Source organism: Hirsutella rhossiliensis, assembly GCF_020360975.1.
Source record: "Hirsutella rhossiliensis strain HR02 chromosome Unknown scaffold00007, whole genome shotgun sequence".
Lineage (NCBI taxonomy): Eukaryota > Fungi > Ascomycota > Sordariomycetes > Hypocreales > Ophiocordycipitaceae > Hirsutella > Hirsutella rhossiliensis.
This window is the reverse complement of record NW_025408673.1, coordinates 3,811,232-3,832,561: the sequence shown is the minus strand read 5'-3', so window position 1 is coordinate 3,832,561 and position 21,330 is coordinate 3,811,232. Positions and strand designations below refer to the sequence as shown.

General features: G+C 52.5%; 1 protein-coding gene across 1 annotated transcript; it reads left to right on the top strand.

The window, feature by feature from the left end:
- Positions 1 to 7,931: 7,931 nt before the first annotated feature.
- Positions 7,932 to 10,967, top strand: HRG_07235 (retrotransposon polyprotein; the record flags this gene model as incomplete). Its single annotated transcript, XM_044865706.1, has 7 exons — positions 7,932 to 8,190; positions 8,289 to 8,383; positions 8,703 to 8,886; positions 8,953 to 9,201; positions 9,885 to 9,932; positions 9,998 to 10,076; positions 10,205 to 10,967. The coding sequence occupies 7 exons, from the start codon at positions 7,932 to 7,934 to the stop codon at positions 10,965 to 10,967; spliced, it is 1,677 nt and encodes a 558-aa protein (XP_044719668.1).
- Positions 10,968 to 21,330: the final 10,363 nt, after the last annotated feature.

Here is a 21,330-nt window from a genome sequence, read left to right as displayed (position 1 = left end):
TGTGGCAGACAAAGCGGAAAACTCGAACTCCCAGAATTTTGGATCGAAAAGAACGGAGCCTGTATAACTGAGACTCAGGAACGTTGAAGATCCAACACAGAGCCAACCTCCTGACTTGGGCACTCTATATATGTATGGAGAGCCGCCTGTGGCTATTGAAATTGACCAGACGAATAACATCGTCTCGAAGGACATGCGCGTACATATATTTCCCGCTAGAACGCATAAGATCGTTGCCATTTCCATGGTACATGATCCTACGTGGATACGCAGCCTCCGATAGTCCGATTCATGATGAGCAATGGGTGCGTGGGGTCGGGGATGGAGCGCCGCGCAGGTTGATCTGAGCCGCGGTTATCTCGCCAGCAGGCAATTTATCATCAACCCATGCAGGCTAGGTGGCTGGAAAAATCTGCAAGTCGTTAGCACGTTGCTTGCGGTTTTACTCATTGGCGCGCAACTGCTCGTGGCGCGCTATAGCTGTTGCGCTGGGCTGCTAGTGCAGTTGTCCAGTACCCTGCGCAAAGCTCATCTGTTCAGGTTATGTCGACGTAGCAGCGCGCTATAAAACCGGTCAAGTAGCTATTAGTACTTCTTGGGCCATGGAATTCCTGGTAATGTCATGTATCTCGGTGAGCGTCGTTCGATAGGCTCTAATCCCTCCACATGAATCTAGGCATCATCCCGTCCCGTACCCGCATCTCTGCGCAGAGATACCCACAATTCCGCGCAGACACAGAATCTGCGCAATGAATGTTTTCTACCACATTTATCTAGGTGAAAACAGGTTGCGTCATCAGAGCCTAAGGAGGAATAGTCAGGCTTCAACGGATCACCTCGGCAGGAGCTCCGCTTACACCTGTTTTCCCGTCGAACCACCCGAGACTCAGCAGTCAAGCCTTCAGACCCTTGGAAGTATCTGAAGAAGATCATTTGTATTTCTCAGGAATCCATAACAAGAACTCAAAGGTACCTCGGGCGAAGAGCTGACGGTCAACTGCCATTCACTGGAGCCGTCTCACATACCGAAGACCTCTCCCCATCTTAGGCCATCCAAATGGCAGGTCCATCCATCCATATCCCTCAAAACGTAGCTAACACAAAGCGCAGGATCCAAGCCAGGATCCCAGCCAGGATCCAAGCCAGGATCCAAGCCAGGATCTTGACAAAACGACCTTTAGTAGTGCGATGGAAGTCGGCGTCGGGGTTTACATGAACAGAGAGTTTATGTTATGGAAAAACTGTGCTGCCTACTATAAAATGTCTGCGGATAAGAGCTGGTTGAGCATGAGGTCCACTGGGCAATGGATGTTGCCGGAAGGTTGTTCAGTCTATTTAACTGGGGGGGAAATCAGAAAGAAGACTTGATCGATGCCAGTTACTAAATCAAGCTCGCCAAAGTTGCTGGTACAATAAGGTCAGATTCTGTGCCTCAACGATGAAGTTGAGCCGACTTGGATGATCAACCATGTCCCAGACTTCCATAGATAAACACTCCGATAGCATAGCACCCATTGAAAGCTCGGTTATACGTCGCGGACTATGTCGAATTGCTGCACCTACCATTTGTCCGAATATACTGTCCAGAGCCACGGCTATGCCCCCTCTTAGCGTTATACTGCTGTTGATGTCCATGGTCGCACCCTTCTCAGAAACGACACGTCGTCGTCCATTTTCTTCCCGAATATGGATGTCAAAAACTTCCTTAGCGACATATTGCACCTCTTTTGCGGATATATCGAAAACCAATCGACAATCGGTCGGATCTGATGGGAAGGATAGCATAACAGAAGCCTCATCAGTCCTCTTGGTGACCGCAGTGCAAATATAATGTGAGAAGACGAAGGGAAGATTCTTGGCTTTCGGCCAGGCATGTTGATATCTAGAGTCGATATCAAAGGCCATCCATTCACAAGCCTTATTCTGGCTCGCGAGTACTGTGTCCGGCTGGGCACGTCCTCGGCCTGGATGAGAATCCGAGCCCTCATCTTCCTGTGTCATGACATCTGTATTCATGAATTGCGAACGATAGGTTTCGGTCGAGTCCGGCTCTCGAGACAGACTTTGCTGCTCGCAATCAAGACGCGAACGTTGGGTAGGACGTGGATTTGGATCGGGGGTCGATGCCTCCGGTGGAGCGGGTAATTCGACTTTGTTCAATCTGAGCAGTTCTGAAATGTTAGCCAACGGCGAACATAAAGTCTTAACGACTTACTGCAACGTTTAGCGCTACGGTCAGAACGAAAGATGATGTGGTGAATGCGTCTTTTCACGGAATCGTGAGTGTTACTTCGAGATACCTCGGCGACTACGTGTCGTAGATTGGAAGGTGATAGCTGGGCCGCAGAATCCTTGAGAAATTGGTTGCGTTCAGTCGCAAGAAAATACGCGTACCAAACCCCGAATCCAGCATCTAGGAAGGCGCGCGAAGTATGGTCTGATGGGGAAAGAGCCTCTAGAGCTCTGTCGAACCCAGGCGGTGCTTTGTCCGTGGTCTGTTCTTCGGTGAGGCATTGTCGAAGGGCTTCAATGACCGTGCTGGCGAGATTCGCACCTCCGCTCGCATCTTGGAGATTCGCATCGATATGTGGCTGCTGACTCCCGCCATGATTGCTAAACCTGGTGCAGGCAAGGCTTGGGGCGAGGATTTGTGCGCACGTTGCGCCAGCTGCGCAAGGAATGATTATTAAGTAGAAAGCATGAGGAAAATTGTTGCGCAGATATTAGTAATTTTGCTCGCTTCAGCCGCGCGCTTTTAGTGCCACCTTCCCAAACCGGAATCCAGTGGGATTGCTAAGCTTTGCGCTCTTGCACGATTGCGCAAATATCTTGCGCAGAACAGTGGGGACTGCGCAGCCAGCCCGTAACCAGCTTGTTACGCATGAGATCAACAGCGCATGCTGCAACAAGTGACTTGCAACTTTGAGCATCTGGCCCACTTCCCGTCGACCCATCGGTCACGAAGTAGGTACGTACTGGCTTTTTCCCTGGTCGCCTTAATCATGCCCGCCCCCACTTTCTCGGATTTCGCTTCGACTCACCCACCAAAGCGAAATCCGAGGGTGAGATGGAACAATGTACAGTAGGTCGTGGGGCTTAAGGTGTTACGCATTAATGTATTGAAATGTCGGTAGCTTTTACGTCTAGGCCCTATAGGAGAAATCCTCCGGGTGAAATACACATACATACATGTACAGTAGGTCCGTAGCTTAGCGTCGTGGCCCTATGGGGGAACCCTCCGGGCGTAATACAAAAAAAAAGGGGGGAAAAAGCGAAATCCGAAAAAGTGGGGGCGGGCACGATTACCTACCAGATTGAACTCGTACCGAGCTTGCACCCTGCATGTGTGCCGCAGGTGATACCGCCAACGACATAGCATAGTAATGAGACTTCAACTTTGCGACAGCTTCTAGATGAAGTATTAGCTCTTCAAATTGTAGGCTCAGAAAGAGTGCTGACAGCTATGAAGCTGGATCTCTCACATGTAAGGCATTGAATGACCCACACATTGTTACGGGGTCAGCACTGTTGGCACAGGTGCTGGGCGTAATTGATGTAAATTGAGCTACAAAGAGTGTAAAAGGGAGATGTGTCTACCATCGCTCCCTTTAGGAGCCGTGTCCGTGGCACTCGCACGTGACTAGTCTGGCTATGCCAGATCTACACATAGGGCGTAGCCCACACACATGAACACACTCATAACCAATACCGTACCAAGTCTTCTGCGGGTCAAACAAGCGCTGTCAAACTACCTGCAATAAAACGATGGCATCACATATTATCACCCAAGGCTCGATTAGATGCGGTCACGTCAACGATGCTGATCTGAAGGAATGCAGCCATGACCAACCATGCCGACTTGGATTCCAACCCTTTCAGATCATCACCGAAACTTGCAAGATGTGTATGCAGGACCCTCACAAAAGACTCAGCCACAATTTCCACGACCTCGAAGATGAATCACCTTTATTCCGTTACTGGTACTGTCGAAAGCTCAGTGGGGATGAAAATATCTGGGGGCCTTTCCGGGGAGTGAACATCCCGAGCATCACCGCCGAGATGGAAACAAGTGTCACGACCCTGGGCGCCAGCGTAGAGCCGCCAGCGCAGAACCTCACCAGTGTCACGTGCCCAAGCAGCATCACGTGCCCACGCGCGACCTCGTGTCTATATAAGGGCCCGCTCGGTCGTGTAGTCTAGTCTTCCTTTCTTGCTCCTTAGCTTTGAGTCTTTGTTCATAGTGCCAATACATCTTTATAGCCGTCAAGGCTCGTATGTGCCTGGCCGTAACACTACTCAAAGCTCAATAAGATCGCTTGCCAGCGATTAAGCAAATAGGCACCGAGCTTTCACGTCACACGCGCCTGACGTAAATCCAGCGCATCCGTTCTGACCGTTCCGACCAAGACTCCGACCACCGACCAAGTGATCCTCAAGGCTGAGATCACGTCCGTTCCGACCAAGACTACGCGTGTGTGTAGTCGTCCGACCAACCGTTCCGACCAAGGGATTCGTCCCGTCTGACCTCCGACCGTCCCTGCTCGTGCAGGCATCTGCAGTGTTGCTAATAATATGACAATAAAGTAGTATACTGCAGTATATACAATACAATACGCGATTTCTCATATTGTACCAATACAATATGCTCGCCGTCATATTGTGACGATACAATATGGCGCCTTCCATACTGGCAATATATGGCTTGTATTGTTTGTATTGGTTGGTGGTCATTCGCCTTTCCGTTCCCCAATTCGCGCCAATATGATGACGCGTCAAAATACACGCGTAAATATAAGCATGTTCTATGTATTGTTTTTCGTCTGGCGGACCTCCAGGACGTAAAATCTTCCTATTGGCGCACGGAAACGCGTAAATGTATGTATAAATCCAGACCTACAGGGTAGCGGCTCGCCGTCCAAACACTGTTTTCCTCCTCAACCCCGCTTTCCCACCCCAGGACTTACAAGCAATCTCGATGCCTCAACAACGCCTGCCTTTTGTTCAAACATCGCCGCGACGGGATTCGTCAATATCAGACGAATACTCGGAGATTTCCAGCCCACGGTTGCATGATCCAGATGAGACCCAAACCACTGAATGCCAATCGTCGCAACCTCGCACGGCCTCCATAAACCCTTCGGCCAAGCCAAGAACATCATGGGTCTTTTCTCATATGCCAGACGAGGACATAGAGACGAAATACTACAATCAGCGGACCGGAAAAGAAGAATGGCGCTGCAAACACTGTGACAAAACGTATTGCTGTTCCGGTGGAACTGCGGCCCAGCCAAGCACCTTACGGATCCTCCTCCTGACGGTCACGGCCTCCCAAAAGGCGCGCCACGAACAGCCAAAGTCACGAATATACGAACTATTCTCGAGATAGCTCGTGTTATGGCCAAAGAACATCCCCGAAAACGCCGTCGGCTCAACGATCAATCCGGAGACTCGATCGACCCAGACCAGCTCGAAGCTTTATACGTAAGGTTTATTACGTCCTGTTCTCTCCCATTTAGGCTTGTGGAATGCCCAGAATTCCGAGCATTCTTAGCCTACCTCAACGCCGATATCGATACTTGGCTTCCAGATACACACGAGACCATCAAGAAATGGATTATGCGGCAGTACGAAGGTCAGAAGGAGAAGGTCAAGCAGCGCATCCAGTCAGCAAAGTCAAAAATTCATATCAGCTGCGACCTATGGACTTCCCCCAACTCTTTGGCCATCTTAGGCGTAGTTGCTCATTACGTTGCAGAAGACAGTCAGTTGGAACACCATGTCTTGGCTTTGAAAGACATCGACAGTGAGCACGACGGATATCACCTGGCAAGGGCAATTTTGGAAGTGGTTGATGACTGGGGTTTGCTGCCAACCTTGGATATTTTGTGATGGACAATGCAGGCAATAACGATACAATGATGAGATCTCTTTCCCTTGGTAAGTACGGCGCACTGTTTTTCTGACTGGCCCTAACATCTACAGGCCTTCTACGTCGATATGACATTCGATACGATCCCAAATCTCACCGACTCCGCTGCCAAGGTCACATTATCAACCTTGCCGCCAAAGCTTTCCTCTTCGTTACCGATAATGAGAAGCTCAAAGACGACGAACGTGATGGGCATAATGTGACACTAAAAGAGATCGAGGCGTGGCGGAAAAGGGTCCCCTTGGCAAGCTCCACAACTTCGTGGTTTTCGTCCAAAGTAGTGTTCAGCGTCGCCAAAAGTTTCTGGCCATCAGCCATAATCGCAAGCTTGCGCGAGATAATGACACGAGGTGGAGTTCGTGGTACACCATGCTACGAGCGGCCTTGCATCTTAGAGGCGCAGTCGAGGGATATTCAACAAATGGGTGGAAGGAGATTGTGCCGGAGACGAGCTCTCTCCCGAGTGGGTCATCCTCGAGAAGATCAAGTCTTTCTTGGAGAAGCTTAAAATGACGACAAAGGCCCTTGAGTCATCGTTTGCAACTCTTGACAATGTTCTCTTGGCTATGGACTTCGTATTGGCGCAATTTGAAGCAGGAAAAGAGGCACATATCGACGATCCGATTATGGCACCAATGTATAACTCGGGCTGGGCGAAGATGGATAAGTACTATTGTCTTACTGACGAATCGCCTGCCTACGTCGCTGCGATTGTGCTTCACCCTTCGCATAAATGGCACTACATACACGAAAACTGGAAGAAGGAGTGGGCTGACTCGTCAAAGAAGCTGATGGAGACACTGTGGGATGATTATAAACCTGTGGAGCCGCCTTCTCTATCTGAGGTTCCGTTGACGACCACGAACGAGTTCTTGAATTGGAGAAACAAGCACCTACAACCAGCACTTATCACAGACGAGTACGAGCGATATTGTAAGTCTGAACGGGTTTATGGGTTCACAAGCGCCCTCGCATGGTGGCTGGAGGAAACACAGCAAAAGAACTACCCATACCTGAGCAAAATGGCGGTGGATATACTGTCAATTCCCGCAATGTCTGCTGAGCCCGAAAGACTCTTCTCTGGGGCAAAAATAACCATCACAGACCGTCGAAATCGACTTGGGAGTGATGTAATTCAGGCATTGGAGTGCTTGAAGTCATGGTTTGGGATACAGGATTTTCAGGGTGACGATATTTCAGCAACGACGGTTGAATAATGAGGGTCACGTGGGATATACGGGATATATTGTTTTACTGGCAATATATTGGGTCACTGGCAATACAATACAATATGGACCAATGCCATATTGCGCAATACAATACGCACCTCTTGACAGTACAATAATATTGCGAGGGGTCCATATTGCCAATATACGTATTGTTTATATTATTAGCAACACTGGGCATCTGACCGTGATTCCGCGTGGTATCATTTCCGACCCTAGACTCTGACCTCGAGACTATGATATCTGAGGAAGCCCTGCCATCGGATCAGCCTCGCCGTTCCACCCGGCTTGCTGGCCAAGCCACTGAATCCGAAATAGTAGCCATGGCTGCCCTGAACCCCCAAGACGCTCTCATCCGCGAGATGAGAGAACAGATTGCGGCCTTAACGGCCCGTCTAAATGAACGCTCTCCGTCTGTTGAATCAAATCGACAGCACCGGGAGCCCTCGACTGCTTTTGCCGGCCCAAATGGCCCGGCCTTCCGACCAACAGGCAAAGCTGCCTGGCCTATTTTTGCCCCTTCCCAGAGGGCAAGAACCCCGAGTACAGCGACGCCGCCAAATCGCGCATCAAGGTCTCCGCGACGTTCTCAGGAAGAAGGACGAGTTCCATTCCTTCATCCTGAGCATAAAGAACAAATTTGACGAAGACGTGCGAACCTTCCGGACTGAGAACAGCCGGATGGTCTGTCTGTATAACCTGCTCGAGGAAAAGCCCGCCGAGCACTTGAAACCCGCTTCTCCTCTGACACTCGACCCTTCTCTGGAGTGGCAGAGATGATCCAAGCCCTTGAGTCCGCCTATGGCAATCCGAATGAGCTTTCCGAGGCTCTTGACCGCCTGCAACGCCTCCAGTTTACCGTGAATGGGAAGACCGACATTGTGGACTTTCTTGCGGAATTTGACTACTTAACTGCGACCGGTCGTGTGCCCGAGGACCAGATGAAGCATACCCTGTGGCAGCACATCCCGGCCAACCTAGATAACAGCCTCTTGACCAAGACCCGCGACGAGTCCGTGACCTACGAGGTTTTCTGTGGGTTCATTAAAGACGCTGTCCACTGCCAGAAGAGGAGTATGAGGCAGACACAGGACTCCCGCTCTTCCGACCGATCTCGCCGCGCGCCGACTAAGACTGCTCCGACTACCGCCAAGACTCCGAACAAGACCGGCTCGACCCTATCACCTCGCGTGATGCTGGCAGAGCCTTGACCGACGATGAGAAAAGGGTCCATTGGGATAATGGCACCTGCTTTATTTGTGGAAAAACAGGGCACCTCTCTCGCGAGTGTCCCGACCGCACCCATGCTGTCTCCCGTGTCGCCTCCGTCCCTGTCCCTGCCAACGACTCTGATCAAGATTCGGAAACGAATAGGACCATCACAAGACTCCTTGATGGTCCCTAAGGTGTCACAGACAGCGAGTAGGTCTAGCAAGTCATTCACTCTGCCAAGTCAAGTCCAAGTGGATGGTGTGAGCCTACCTGCCCGCTCCCTCTGTGATACCGGAGCCGAAACCCGTTTGCTGGTTAGCCCAACCTTCGCCCAGTCCGCCGCCCAAAGACTCGGAGCCCAGATTAAGGAGCTCCCGAGTCGGATTCCCCTCCAAGACTTCCGTGGAAAGCCAGCCGGCTATATCCAGAAACAGCTGGTCGCCACTTTCGTCATCGATGGCCGTTCGTTCGCAAACGAGACATTTGATATAGCTGAGTGTGGCCATGATATCTTTATCGGTCTTTTCTGGATGCGGGAGAAGCGCCTCCTGCTTGACTGCGCCGCCCGACAGATCATCTGGCCAGATGATCTTCCTGCCCTCGCCAAGTTCTCCCGACGATCCAGCTCTCGTCAAGCCCCGCTCTCGGGTCGGATCGACCCTAAGATCCAGGCCGACGCTGAGAGGCGGAACCGCCTGCTCGAGAAAGAGGAGAAACGCTACCGGATCCTCCACAAGAACTGGGGCCGCTCTGATCAAACTCCTCCGGCCTCTGTCCCGACCCGTTACCGACTCCGTCTCCGTCGTTTCAGTCCAAGTCTCCGTCTGCCAAGAAGTCTGTCCGTTTTCAGCTCACGACCGCCCCTGCTACCGACTTCGTCTCCGTCGCCTCGATCCAAGCCTCCGAAGATCAAGCCCTGATTAACGCCCTGGTCTGCCAAGTAGAGTCTCACGAGAGATTCGAACAGTGGAACGAACTCGAACCGTTGATGCCCGGGGATCCAGTCCAGCTCGAGCCAAGCTCCGGCCTTGACCAGACCGTCCCTAGTGCTCGAACCGTTGCTAAAGTCTCCCGGATCAAAAGACCTACCAGGGACAAAGCATTCCGTTCCCTCAGGAGAAGACCCTGAGCATGTTGCTTGTGTCCGTAGTCGTCTACCGCCCCAGCTCACCCATCTAGAGGATTCTTCTCGAAGAAAGAGGCCCACACCCTACCTTCGAGCCGACCCGGTCACGATGTAGTCCTAGAGCTTGAGAAGCCTCTTTCGCCGACAGGACCCCATCGTACCGCACGCCCGTTAAGTATCTGCCTCTAGAGAAAGAGACTGTCGATCACCTCCGGAGATAGACTTCATCGAGCCCGATCCGAGTCCGCACGCCGCTTCTGTCCTCTTCGCTCCGAAACCGAACACGACCGCCCGCCGCTTCTGCATCGACTACCGTTGGATGAACGATCATCTTAAAAGTCGCATCACGCCCGCTCCGTCCCTCGAAGGTACTGCTTTGGTTGCCGTGAAGCTCAACGCTTCACGAAGATCGATGTGATCCAGGCCTTCCACCGTCTCCGCATGGACCCTGACTCGAGTATTTGACCGCCTTTCGCACCCGTTTCGGAACTTTCCGCTGGAAAGTCCTCCCGTTCGGTCTGAAGGTAGGTCCCGCCTGGTTCCAGCAGTTTATCAACGCGCAGCTTCACGATCTCCTCGACCGGTGCGCCAGCGCCTACGCAGATGACGTCCTGATCTACTCGGATAAAGAAGAAGACCACTGGAAAGACTGTCAAGAAGTGATCTGGCGACTCCATCAGGCAAACCTCCAGGAGACATCAAGAAGTCTAGATTTAACGTGACCAAGGTTGACTACCTCGGCGTTCTGCTTGAAGCCGGTGTGGGCCTTAGTGTCGACCCTCGGAAAGTTCGATCGATACAAGACTGGAAGTTTGAGGACCTCCGAGACCGCACCGCGATCCGATCATTCGTTGGCCTATGCAACTTCATCCGTGTTTTCTGCTACCACGCCTCTGGAGTGGCAGAACCCTTGAACCGGTTGCTTAAGAAGGATGTTGCCTTTGTGATGGGCCCGGAGCAACGCGAAGCATTTGATCAACTCAAGCGCCTGGCTATCGAAGCCCCGGTCCTCGCCTTCTTTAGACCAGAACTGCCGACCCGACTGGAGACCGATGCCTCCCGGAATGCCACAGCTGGTGTTCTATGGCAGGAACAGCCTGATCAGACCTGGAAGCCCGTTGGATTCTTCTCTAAGACCATGACCCCGGCCGAGCGAGCCTACCCAATCCAAGATCGAGAGCTCCTCGCCGTCGTACAGAGTCTAGAGCACTTCTACCCAGAGCTCTTAGGCCAGAAGTTCGATGTGATCACCGATCACGAAGCCTTAGTCCATTTCTCTACGAAGCGCCTGCTCTCGGTACGACAGATCAGATGGTCCGACTTTCTCGCCCAGTTCGACATCCGTTTCCTCTACCGCCCCGGTCGACTGAACGTAGTCGCCGATGCCCTCTCCAGGAAGACAGCGGAGCTCCCTACCGTAAAGGCCCGGGAAGCCGAGGAACGCACGGTGACCCTGATCCTCCGGAAAGGCTAGGCTTCGCGACCGACTCTCTAGACCCTACGGCCGCCGGCAACCTGCCCCTCAGAACTTTAGTCCCGAACCTAAGCCTACTAGACCATTAGTTCTGAGGGCCACGAGTGCCCTACAGACCCCAGAAGACCGAGGGATACAGCAGACGCCCGATCAAGACCGCCCAGAACTAGACCCGAACTCGGTCCCGAAGGGAGCCGAACTCGTTTCGTTGATCCGCCAAGAGAACCTCCTCCAAGACCTCGGTACCCATGGAACACACCTGGTCGTACCAGCCCAGACCTCAGACAAGCAGACGTTTCTTCAGACCGCGCTCATTCGCGAAGCCCACGAACCCCAGATCTTCGCTCACGCCGGACAGAACAAGGTGATCAAGCTGCTCCAACGAGACTTCTACTGGCCAAGGATGAAGGAGGATATCCGTCGTTATATTCGGAACTGCCACGACTGCCGCCGCAACAAAACCCCTCGAGACAAGACCCCTGGACTGCTCCATCCACTGCCCGTACCGACCTCTGTTTGGGAGCACGTCGAATGTGACGGGAAGGATATGCCGAAAGACCGTTACGGATATGACTATGTTTGGACCTTCGTCTGCAAGCTAAGCCGGATTATCGCCACGCTCCCAGGAAAGAAGGAACGAAGCATCGTCATGGAAGCTCCCTACACCCTCAGACCCAAGGGGTGTAGAAGTCACAAATCAATACCTAGATCAAAGCTACGATTCTACGTGACGAAGCATCAAGATAACTGGAGTTCCCTGCTGCCCGCCCTCGACTTCGCCCATAACTCGTCTTGGCACTCTTCCATCGACATGGCACCGTTAAAAGTAGCCCTAGGCCGAGATATCCGGAACCCCCTGTCACTGCCCCCGACTGACAAGACCGCTGCCACCGGACCCGCCGCCAGAGCTAGGGAACTTGTGCAGACCGCCCAGGAAACCCAGGAAGACGCCAGGAATGCTGCCACCGCCGCTCAAGAACGTCAGAAGGAACAGGCTAATAGGAAACGACGACCAACCGACTTTGCCATCGGTGACCGAGTTTTACATAGCTACGTACTGCAGCTGCCCGAGTCGTACAAAATGAAGAACCTATTCCACGCCGACCGTCTTCGAAAAGCAGCCGATAACCCTTGCCCCAGCAGATCCAGTCACCTCCGCCACCCGAGGAGATCAACGGAGAACCCGAGTGGGAGGTTGATCAAGTCCAGCAGTCTCGAGTAACCGGTAGGAGTCGACGACTGGAATACCAGGTCTTATGGAAGGGATGTGACCTGATGAGACCTGGTACCCGGCTAGGAATTTCCGTAACGCACCAATGGCATTGAAGATTTTCCACGATGAACATCCGGACGCAGCAGGCCCACCCGTCAACCTGCAATACTGGATCGAATGTGCTGCAGCGGAGGAGGGCTGCGAGGAACGAGACGATGACGACACAGCAGAAAGCCGTGAAACCAAGAACCCGCCGCCACGACTGACTACCTTGATACGCATATCAAGGCCTTAGACGGGGGGCAGTGTCACGACCCTGGGCGCCAGCGTAGAGCCGCCAGCGCAGAACCTCACCAGTGTCACGTGCCCAAGCAGCATCACGTGCCCACGCGCGACCTCGTGTCTATATAAGGGCCCGCTCGGTCGTGTAGTCTAGTCTTCCTTTCTTGCTCCTTAGCTTTGAGTCTTTGTTCATAGTGCCAATACATCTTTATAGCCGTCAAGGCTCGTATGTGCCTGGCCGTAACACTAAGCATGCGCGAAACATGGCAGGAAGAGACCAAAAGAATCGTCAAACTAGCGAGTTCCAGTGCGAGAGCGCTTTTTATGGAGGGTCAAGGATCGTGTTCTGTTGATAAGTTAGACAGTGATGAGGGTAGAGCACTTTTAGCAAGGGCGATGGAGATGATTCTTGAGGAGACGAACAAGCCGGAGGAGTCGCCAGGTACCTAATTCTCTTTTCCCATCTCAGAGACCTCTCTCCTGTTCCTTCACTTCCCGCCTGAAAATCCTGCCTTTTCTTGATGCTCACGACCGACGGCCCCGACGAGGTCGAGATCAGGGACGACCAGGGGAGAGCTGAGAGTCACGCTTCCTGCAGCCACGCTGTTGTCTCACAAACCCCAATGTGGAATGGAGCAACGACGCCTTTTGCTCGTGTCTTTGACCTTCTTTGTTTGGTTCATCTCCACCAGAGAGCTCCTGGTGTCGTCACGACCACGTTCATTTTGACAGCAGTTGCCCTCTGCACAGCCCCATGACGCTCCGATCTCCCCAGTCAAGGCGAGCTTAGACGTATGCAAGCCATAGTGCATGAACCAGGTTGTATGCGCTGCTGGTGATGCCAATCTACTGGATGGCCTCATAACCGGGGGCCAACCGCATTGACTTGTTGAAGACGTGCCGTTCCACCCACCTTGTTCTGGCCAGGCCGCTACGATGTGGAGGAAGCTCACCCGCCTCATATATGTAAATCATCATATCAAATATACCGGTAGCCCAGTCTCAAGGCAATGATGGTGTAACCTTGCTATGCACAAAGCACCCCATCACTACCTCACTCTAGGTATGTCTGCCCGTTTGCAAAGCGACTAGACAACGTCCTGTGGCTCTCTTCACTAAACGTTACTCTTCAAGTACCAACATTCGCTGTTATGACTTAACATTATATAAGGTACGCCTTGTTCCGGGCAAACCCAGTGCTCATATTCTCATTTTCTTTAATTCCGAAATCCGCTCTCTCCACCGTCCAAGGTTGCCACATGTCGACATGCAAGACGAGATTGCCATCAGGGAGGTCACCGAGGCCGGTGTAGTGTTTGCCGTGACCACGATCTTCCTGGCGCCGTACCTGTACTGGATGATCAGAGTCAAGCCACGAGAAGCTTCGCGTAGGCGAACTTGGGCGTTGATCTCCACGGCCTGTCTCTTGGGTATCGGACTGGTATTCGCCGCTTTGTTCGGCAGTGCGAGAAATGGACACCTACCAAACGTCCTTGCCTACCCTTCTTCACAGCCTGGAAAGGGTCACCATGTTATGCGTCGACATCATTGAGGTACTTCCCATTCAAGCCCATCTAACTACCTCACCGATATACTCATGGTTTACAGCTTATTCAAGTTGTCGATCCCTTGATTTACGCCTATTTTTGCAGCGCCGTTGAGCCTGACCTCCAAGGCGAGAATCATCATTTTGGACTAGCCTTAGTCTTTCACCTTCCCTTTATTGGGGCGACTGTCTGGCAGTCCAGGCTATCCGGCGTCGAATATTGGTGGGCTGCTCCAATGGTGTCTCACTTGGTTACCGTTATTATGGTTATGGCGATATGGAGGAAGACACAGTCTTTCCGTCGTTTTGACCGGCACTCTAACCAGCTTCAGCCAGAGCAGCCGACGTCAAACCAGGGGATGCCGTGGCTTGGAGCAGTGAGCGGATTAGTGTTCCTAGCATCATCTGTGCTCCTGATATGTTCTGTGACTGGTTGGGTGAGACACCAGTTTGGAGGTCAGTGTGGACTTTGTCTGGCGATTTTAGTTGTGCCAGCAGTACCTCTAGACAGTATGATGAGAGAGCACCAGAGGAAACGGGTAGACAGAGAGGTGCAGCTGTCTGTGGTGACAGCCCCCGGTGCTGAACGGTCGACGGAGCACCTTGTACTATCCTGAGGGCTGTTACGCGCTAGAAGAAATCACACCTCCGAGCAGGAAACGGGGAATGCTATCATATAAAGAAGAGAGTCTATTCCCGGGTATTTTATGAGTTCTTCAGAGATCAATCAATTGAACCACTGGCCCCCTCCTCACTCTCTGTTTCGTTGCGTGTGTGCACCTTACAAGGGCACTGAATCAGACAGACGATAATTACATCACTTTATGCCCTCCATCTACGGCCACTTCTTAGATTTAAGCGTCCCAAGTTTGGGCCACACGCACATACTGCATTCAGGTCGTGCAAAAGCTCCAAGTAATCCAAGTTGGAAGCGCGACGCAAGTGTGCCTTCCGAAGCATAAATGAAGCCCTGCTTTCCACGTCAATCATGATCTTTAGTTCGATCTTTACTTCAGTTACACTCTCCTCGAACGAAATACCCACGATAGTTCACGCAAACATCCACCAGTCGTTTGAAAGACATATCCTTAAAGACTTCATCGGACTCGCAGAAGGGCTCGCTAAGGATAACCGGCTCGTCTCGCCCTAATATGCACGCTGTAGACAGTGTCCAGACGTCCAGATATGCTTAGATTACCTCCGCAAGTGAAGTATCAATCAAATTCCAAATTCGGGGGGGGGCGACGAGCTCGCCGTGAGCGACTACAGTTCTGATGGCAGTGAAAGCGGCGAGCCGAGCATGAAGTGGCGGCTGTTCCACCGTACGACACCTAGGGAAAGGCAATGGCAATCACTCATCACGCTTATGGTGGAGGGTGCAAGAAAGCAACAGTCAACCTCAGACAGGGATCTAGCGAGGAGCCTCGATTCAATTTTCTGCATGCTCAAGTCACATGCGACCCCGGGAAAACCCGGGCAGTTCTATCGCCACGAACGACTCGCCGCAGTATGCTCATGACCGAGTTGACCGACTCACTTAGACTTGGACTCGTGTTGGAAAGGCAGCAGGGGGCACTCACACCCGACGCCGTTTTGGATCATCGATACGCCTCGCATGATTCGGTGACCCGAGGGCAATTCCCCGACAAGTCTCGCATGAAGGCGAGCGGTATGCAAATGCCAGCTTGTGGAACCAGCGTTTCTTAGAGGGGATATCTAAGGACTACTACCATCATAAGGGCTGGTGAAGATATAACAATTCAACACTCCTCCACGGCTGGTTGCTTGCTCCTCCGGATTTTGTGAATCCGCTGTCGCTTATGCCCTTGCCCATGGCTTTGCCATATTCTTTCAGGCGCTCGACATTCTGTACTCACACCCCCATATATCCCGCCATGGTCTCTCCGCTCGCATTTCCTGGTGTGTCGTGATGAGTCCGAAGGAGAAGACTGAGAAAGGCTGATAGTAATTCTAACAGGCTTGCAGAGAGGGAGGTCAAGTTCCATCTCAACCTGTTTGCCTTGTCCGTTCTCGACTGTACCGCTGGCCTCTACTCGATGGCAAGTATCGGATACAGTGACTCGAAAAACGAGCCCAGTAGGAGGACGATTCTCCTTGTCATCGCCCCAAAATGAAGAGTAATCACTCTCTTCAAGATCGCTAGGTGCAAACGAGGGCTGTATATTTTGTGTAGGTGACACTTCAATCTCGTCTTGTGGATATTTGTCACGGCAGTTTGTGCTGTTGAATTGGCTTTCGGTATCCGAGAATTCTGAGGTGGGCGAGGTAGGACAAAGAAGCATATCGAGAGCACGAAGATGACCAGTTTGTCCACAGGCAATCGATTCAGTGGAACTCATGTTCCCCTGCATAGTCGAGGTAGTGTCAGTCGACATGGCGGGAAGGAGGGCTTCGTTGGCTTTCGGAGAGTTGCAAGAAAATGGGAGATATGGAAACTGGGACAAAAGGGGGTGGTGCCTACCTCCTTCACTATCTAAACGAGTATGAGACGGGCTGCCTTGGCCGGGACGAGAGCTCCAGCGAATCATCCCGAGAATCCCCAAGGCGCAGCTTTGGCCATCTCATTGCACATATCGTCGGGTGGGATCATGCGCCTTCCTCCACTTCCGGGCTGTGGTCCGTTGTTGCTTCGCTGACGCCTGCCGGCCACCCCTGAGATGGTTTATGCGTCTTTGACCAGGTTCAGCTTCTGCATCTATGCGCCGATCACATCCGCTAATGCTGCAAAATTACGAGTAGCCAAATTCTCTGTAGGCACAGGGGGGCGAACCGAATCGTGCAGACTAGTCCGCAGCCTCCCCTGCGACGGGGTTCAGGGAGGGAACGCCAGGCAGGACTTGTCCGTTAATTTCTCTTCCCTCGTCGTTGACCCAATGTATGACAATGTACATGTGCATGCCTGGGAAGTGTCGGGGGTGGCGAAGCTTGCAGAGGAGGGAGCCTCGCGACAAGGGGAGGGCTGCCCACGTCGGCATCAACTTCGGGAAGAAGACGGCGACCTTCGCGAGACCTACATTTGCATCTAACGAGGTAGCAATACTTCTCAATATATGAAAATTAGCCGGAAGTCCAAAGGAGCGGCTCTAGAGAGCCGTCAGGGACACCCCTTAGGGTGGGAAAACGAGACATCGCGATATTTACACGCTCCGCTTGCTAGATGCCACCATAGACTGCTGGTTTGTATGATTACCTGTCCGGCTTTCACGTCGTGTTTCCCAGCTCTGCTACCAACTACGTCTTCCATTCATTCCTTGACTCAACGCTCGACTTCTAGGTCGTGAGTATCTTGCGGCACTTACGGCTTACACGCGCTACTAAGAGCACATGCGAGAGCTCGTGGTAGCGAATCTAAACGAGACAATGTCACAACCTCGGCGTCCTCTTTTCGACTCCTACGCAAGTGCGAAAGGCTCTCCGGCTCAGCAAAACCCCAACCTACACGCCGAAGCCACGACAGCCGCTCCAAAGCCCGAGCGCCAGGACGATAGTAAGAACGGTTTCGTGATATGTCATGGCGGCAGCGAACATTTACTGACGTGAATGGTATAGGGAATCAGGCAACGCCGCGGACGAGTTGAACAATGCGACTCAGCACAAGCCCCAGATGGCACAAATCGAAGAGGCCATGAAATCTCAATCCGAGGGCCTCCGTCAGACATCCAGTCGCTTACCCAGCACGCATACGGAGGTCCCTACCGTCGCCTTCCAAACAATTGTCTTTGGTATCATGCGGCAACTTTTCAAAGAGATTGAAGAGAATTCGGAGAGAGCACGCGTATTTGCGCAAGCGTGCTCATCAACACTATCACCTCGAGATCTCCAGACGATTGCACAATTCCAAGGACAGCTTGGATCCTCAGACACACTCGGAGGAGACCCTCCATACCCTGTGGCCGAGAACATGGAGATTTCTCGTCGGTATATCCTCTATGAGGGCGGCTGTTTTGATCGCGAGGGGACGGAGAACGCATTTGTAAGTTCTCCCAGAAGCAACCCTGATTGGGAACTAACCCAAGTAGCGACAGCTTTTTAAAGCCGTTGAGAATATAGCGAAGGAAATGAACCTTGTAAAACTGAAGAGATATGCGAGTGAAAGCTTGAGAGAAATGGACGAAGATGCCACAGCGAGAACGAGCATGTAATAATATAAACTCGTCTTCTAACACTGGCTACTGCTACCTTGCGCCGTAGCTACATTGCTGTACGCCGTCGCAGTAGAGAACACTACAAAATAGATCATTGACATTAAAGTTGGAGGTCGCCTCTCTATGACCTCGTTTTGCGGAATTCGCGAGGAATCCTGAACCACTAAGCATTCCGCGCCAGACAATGTCACACTCTCCATTGTCCTCGATCGGCTGGGGTGGACAGTCAGCGAGGCGCATGAGGACGTGCGCATGAGGACGTGTAGTTATTTGAGACGCCGAAATGCATATCCAACCGTCACCTGTCCAAATATCCGTGAAGGCTGCAAGGGCTGCGCCATGATTTGCATGCGTCTCGAGTGATTGGAGCCGCTGGAGCAATTCTTCCAGCTCTTCCCCCCAACTCTCTATAACTTGTTAATTTCGCATTTCTCGTTCTCTTACACGCTCACAGATATTCTACTTGGAGACGCTTATTTTACAATCCTTTCCTCGTTCATTAGTCAAGGAGGGCGGCCCCAAACAAGCTTGCAAGCCAAATGTCAACCCTCGCGGTAAGTGACATCAACCCAGGTGATACCGTAGACTGGAAAGGCCTTAACTAACAGCAGAGTCCCTTTCTCTTTCTCTGCTCTAGCGCGAGAACAAATTAGCCCGAATTCGAGACAACCAGAGGAGATCACGCGCCCGACGGAGAGAGTATGTCCAGGACCTCAAACGGCGACTCAGAGAATACGAGACTCAGGGCATCGAGGCCTCGACCGAGGTCCAGATGGCCGCGAGAAGAGTAGCCGAGGAGAACAAGCAGCTCCAGGAGCTCTTCAACAGGCATGGCATTAGCGACGACCAAATAACCCGTTTCTTGCAGTCGGGCACCTTGCCACTTGATTCCAACCAAGGCCAACCTTTCACGCCGACGACCCTAGTGCCGCTGTCCAGTCGCTACAACGGCTCCTGATGCCGCGACAACTGGCCAGTCTAGATGAAGACTTCTCCCTATATTTGTCGGGACAGTCGATTCCGAACCTCCACCACCGAGGGTCGACGACAAGTTCGTCCGTCTGGGAGCCGTCGCAGCTCGTAACGTCCTCGTACGGCTATCAACATCACATGGGCGTGGCTACTGCAGTCATGGCATCGGCTGTTCATTCTCCGTATCCACCGACAACCCCATTGAGTCGCGCGAGCACCACGCGACAAGGCTGCGTCTATGGCGGGCAACCGTCCCCGTCGATGCACGACAGTCCCCGCCAAGCCCTGGTAACAACACAGCCTACGTCTACTGGCGGCCGTACGGTAATGCACTTGCATTATTCTGTGCCGACTTATCCAAACGCAGTGGTACCGCATTATGATTCCCTAGGAGCACCTGCTGACACGCGTTGACGAGGGCCTGCAGGGGCGTATCGCCGATTCCATTGGTTGTTTTAAATATATATTGAAGATTGGCACTGTTGGCCATGCCCTTACCGATTCACTAAAGCCTTTTGATATCCTTCTGTCTGTGGACCAGGGCAGCCCCGTTAGGGAGGACCTGGAAAAGGGATTCCTGGCCTCTGTAGCAGTAACGCATCAGGACTTCCTGAGTAAGGAAAGCTACCCCTTTATGCGTGGGCACAGCCAACTATGCACGGGTAGAGCCCCATACTCAGGAGGTCTCCAGAACTCCCTAAGGCCTCCTGTATAAATAGCCCCTTCAGACTGCCCCTTTAGAGATAGAACATGCATCTTGAATCTAGCTGTGGTGACCCCCTTATTCCGATGTGTATTGACACAACATTTCACCAACACCGTCATATAAGAGTAGAACAGACTTCCCGATTCCCTGTCGAGCTTCATTGTAGCCCCTGATGTGAGCTCCAGCAAATCATCTCGTGAGTCACAGCAATGCGACTCTAGCCGTCTAGTGGCATGTATCTGCCCGGTTTACTCATGCGCCTTCCTCCTCTGTCGGAACTGTGATCTACTAGTGCTTGGCTGATGCCTGCAAGCCGCCCCTAAGAGAGAATGCCTAGCAATTGGCCTTACTCTTGGCCACCCTTCCATCAGATAATGCTCATCCTTGGCTGGAACACCGTCAGATTCTGCATCTATGCGCCGGTCATCCGACTCATCCCTCTCTAACGTCATCAGCAAGCCAACTACCAAGCAAGAGTAGGGACAGACTTCCAAAGTGATTAGGTGGTCTTAGGTCAGACTAGCCCACAGGATCCCCGTAGTGAGGGTCAGGGGGTGGACCTGAGGCAGGTTCACCCCCTGATCTCTACTCCCTCAGCTTAGTCCGAAGCAGGGCAATACATATTGAAGTAACGGAAAGTGGCGAGGCTTGCAGGGAGGCTGCCTGCGTGGCAGGGGCGGGATGCTCACGTCGGGATTAACAGCTTCAAGGAGCGGGTCAAGTTGGTGAACAGGTGGTTGCACGACGTGATGGTCACATTGCGTCTCCAATCTGCAAGGCATGGTCGGTCGCATCTCGGAGAGGATTCGTAGGAAGGGAAGGTCGGCCCCAGGGTCGTGCCCGGGGAAGCCGGTATGACCAGAGGGCGGTCTGAGGGGCGGTCTCGACTCGGGCTAGAGTCGGCGTAGCTACCCGCTCCGTGGTGTCGTTGGCTGGGATATTTAACGCCGGGGAGAAGGGGGTGTAGGGGGAAAGTTTGCAATGGAGGGGGCGTGGGAGAGGTGCAAGACGATGAGGCCGGATTCTGGCCACTTGATGCACCTCATATTGCCTTGTTGCTCTGGTCTGTAGCATCAGCCAGATATACTGTATCCTGCACGGCTGAATGAAAAGAGACGTGCAAAGAGGCTGGGGAAGGCGAAATTGACAGGGAAGGATGGGTGCGACGGGAACCGCGATGCCCATATCGGCACAACGGGAGTAACAAGTAGTACCTCAATGAGACATGCGATGCATCTGGGACAAGAACTGGGCGTAATGGTTGGAGTTGTTGGTTACCTCCAATCATCCAGCCAGCCCCTGACGACCGTGACGCGCGCACTGCAATACAACCGTGGTTCTCTCCAAGTCAGGGAAGCTTTACCTCGCCAGCTCTGTTCTCATCCACTCGCCATCGATCACAGGCTTCATTTCCCGCCTCCATTATTTCCAAATTTCACTCTACTATGTGCTCTATTTTTTGAGCAAAATATGACAAC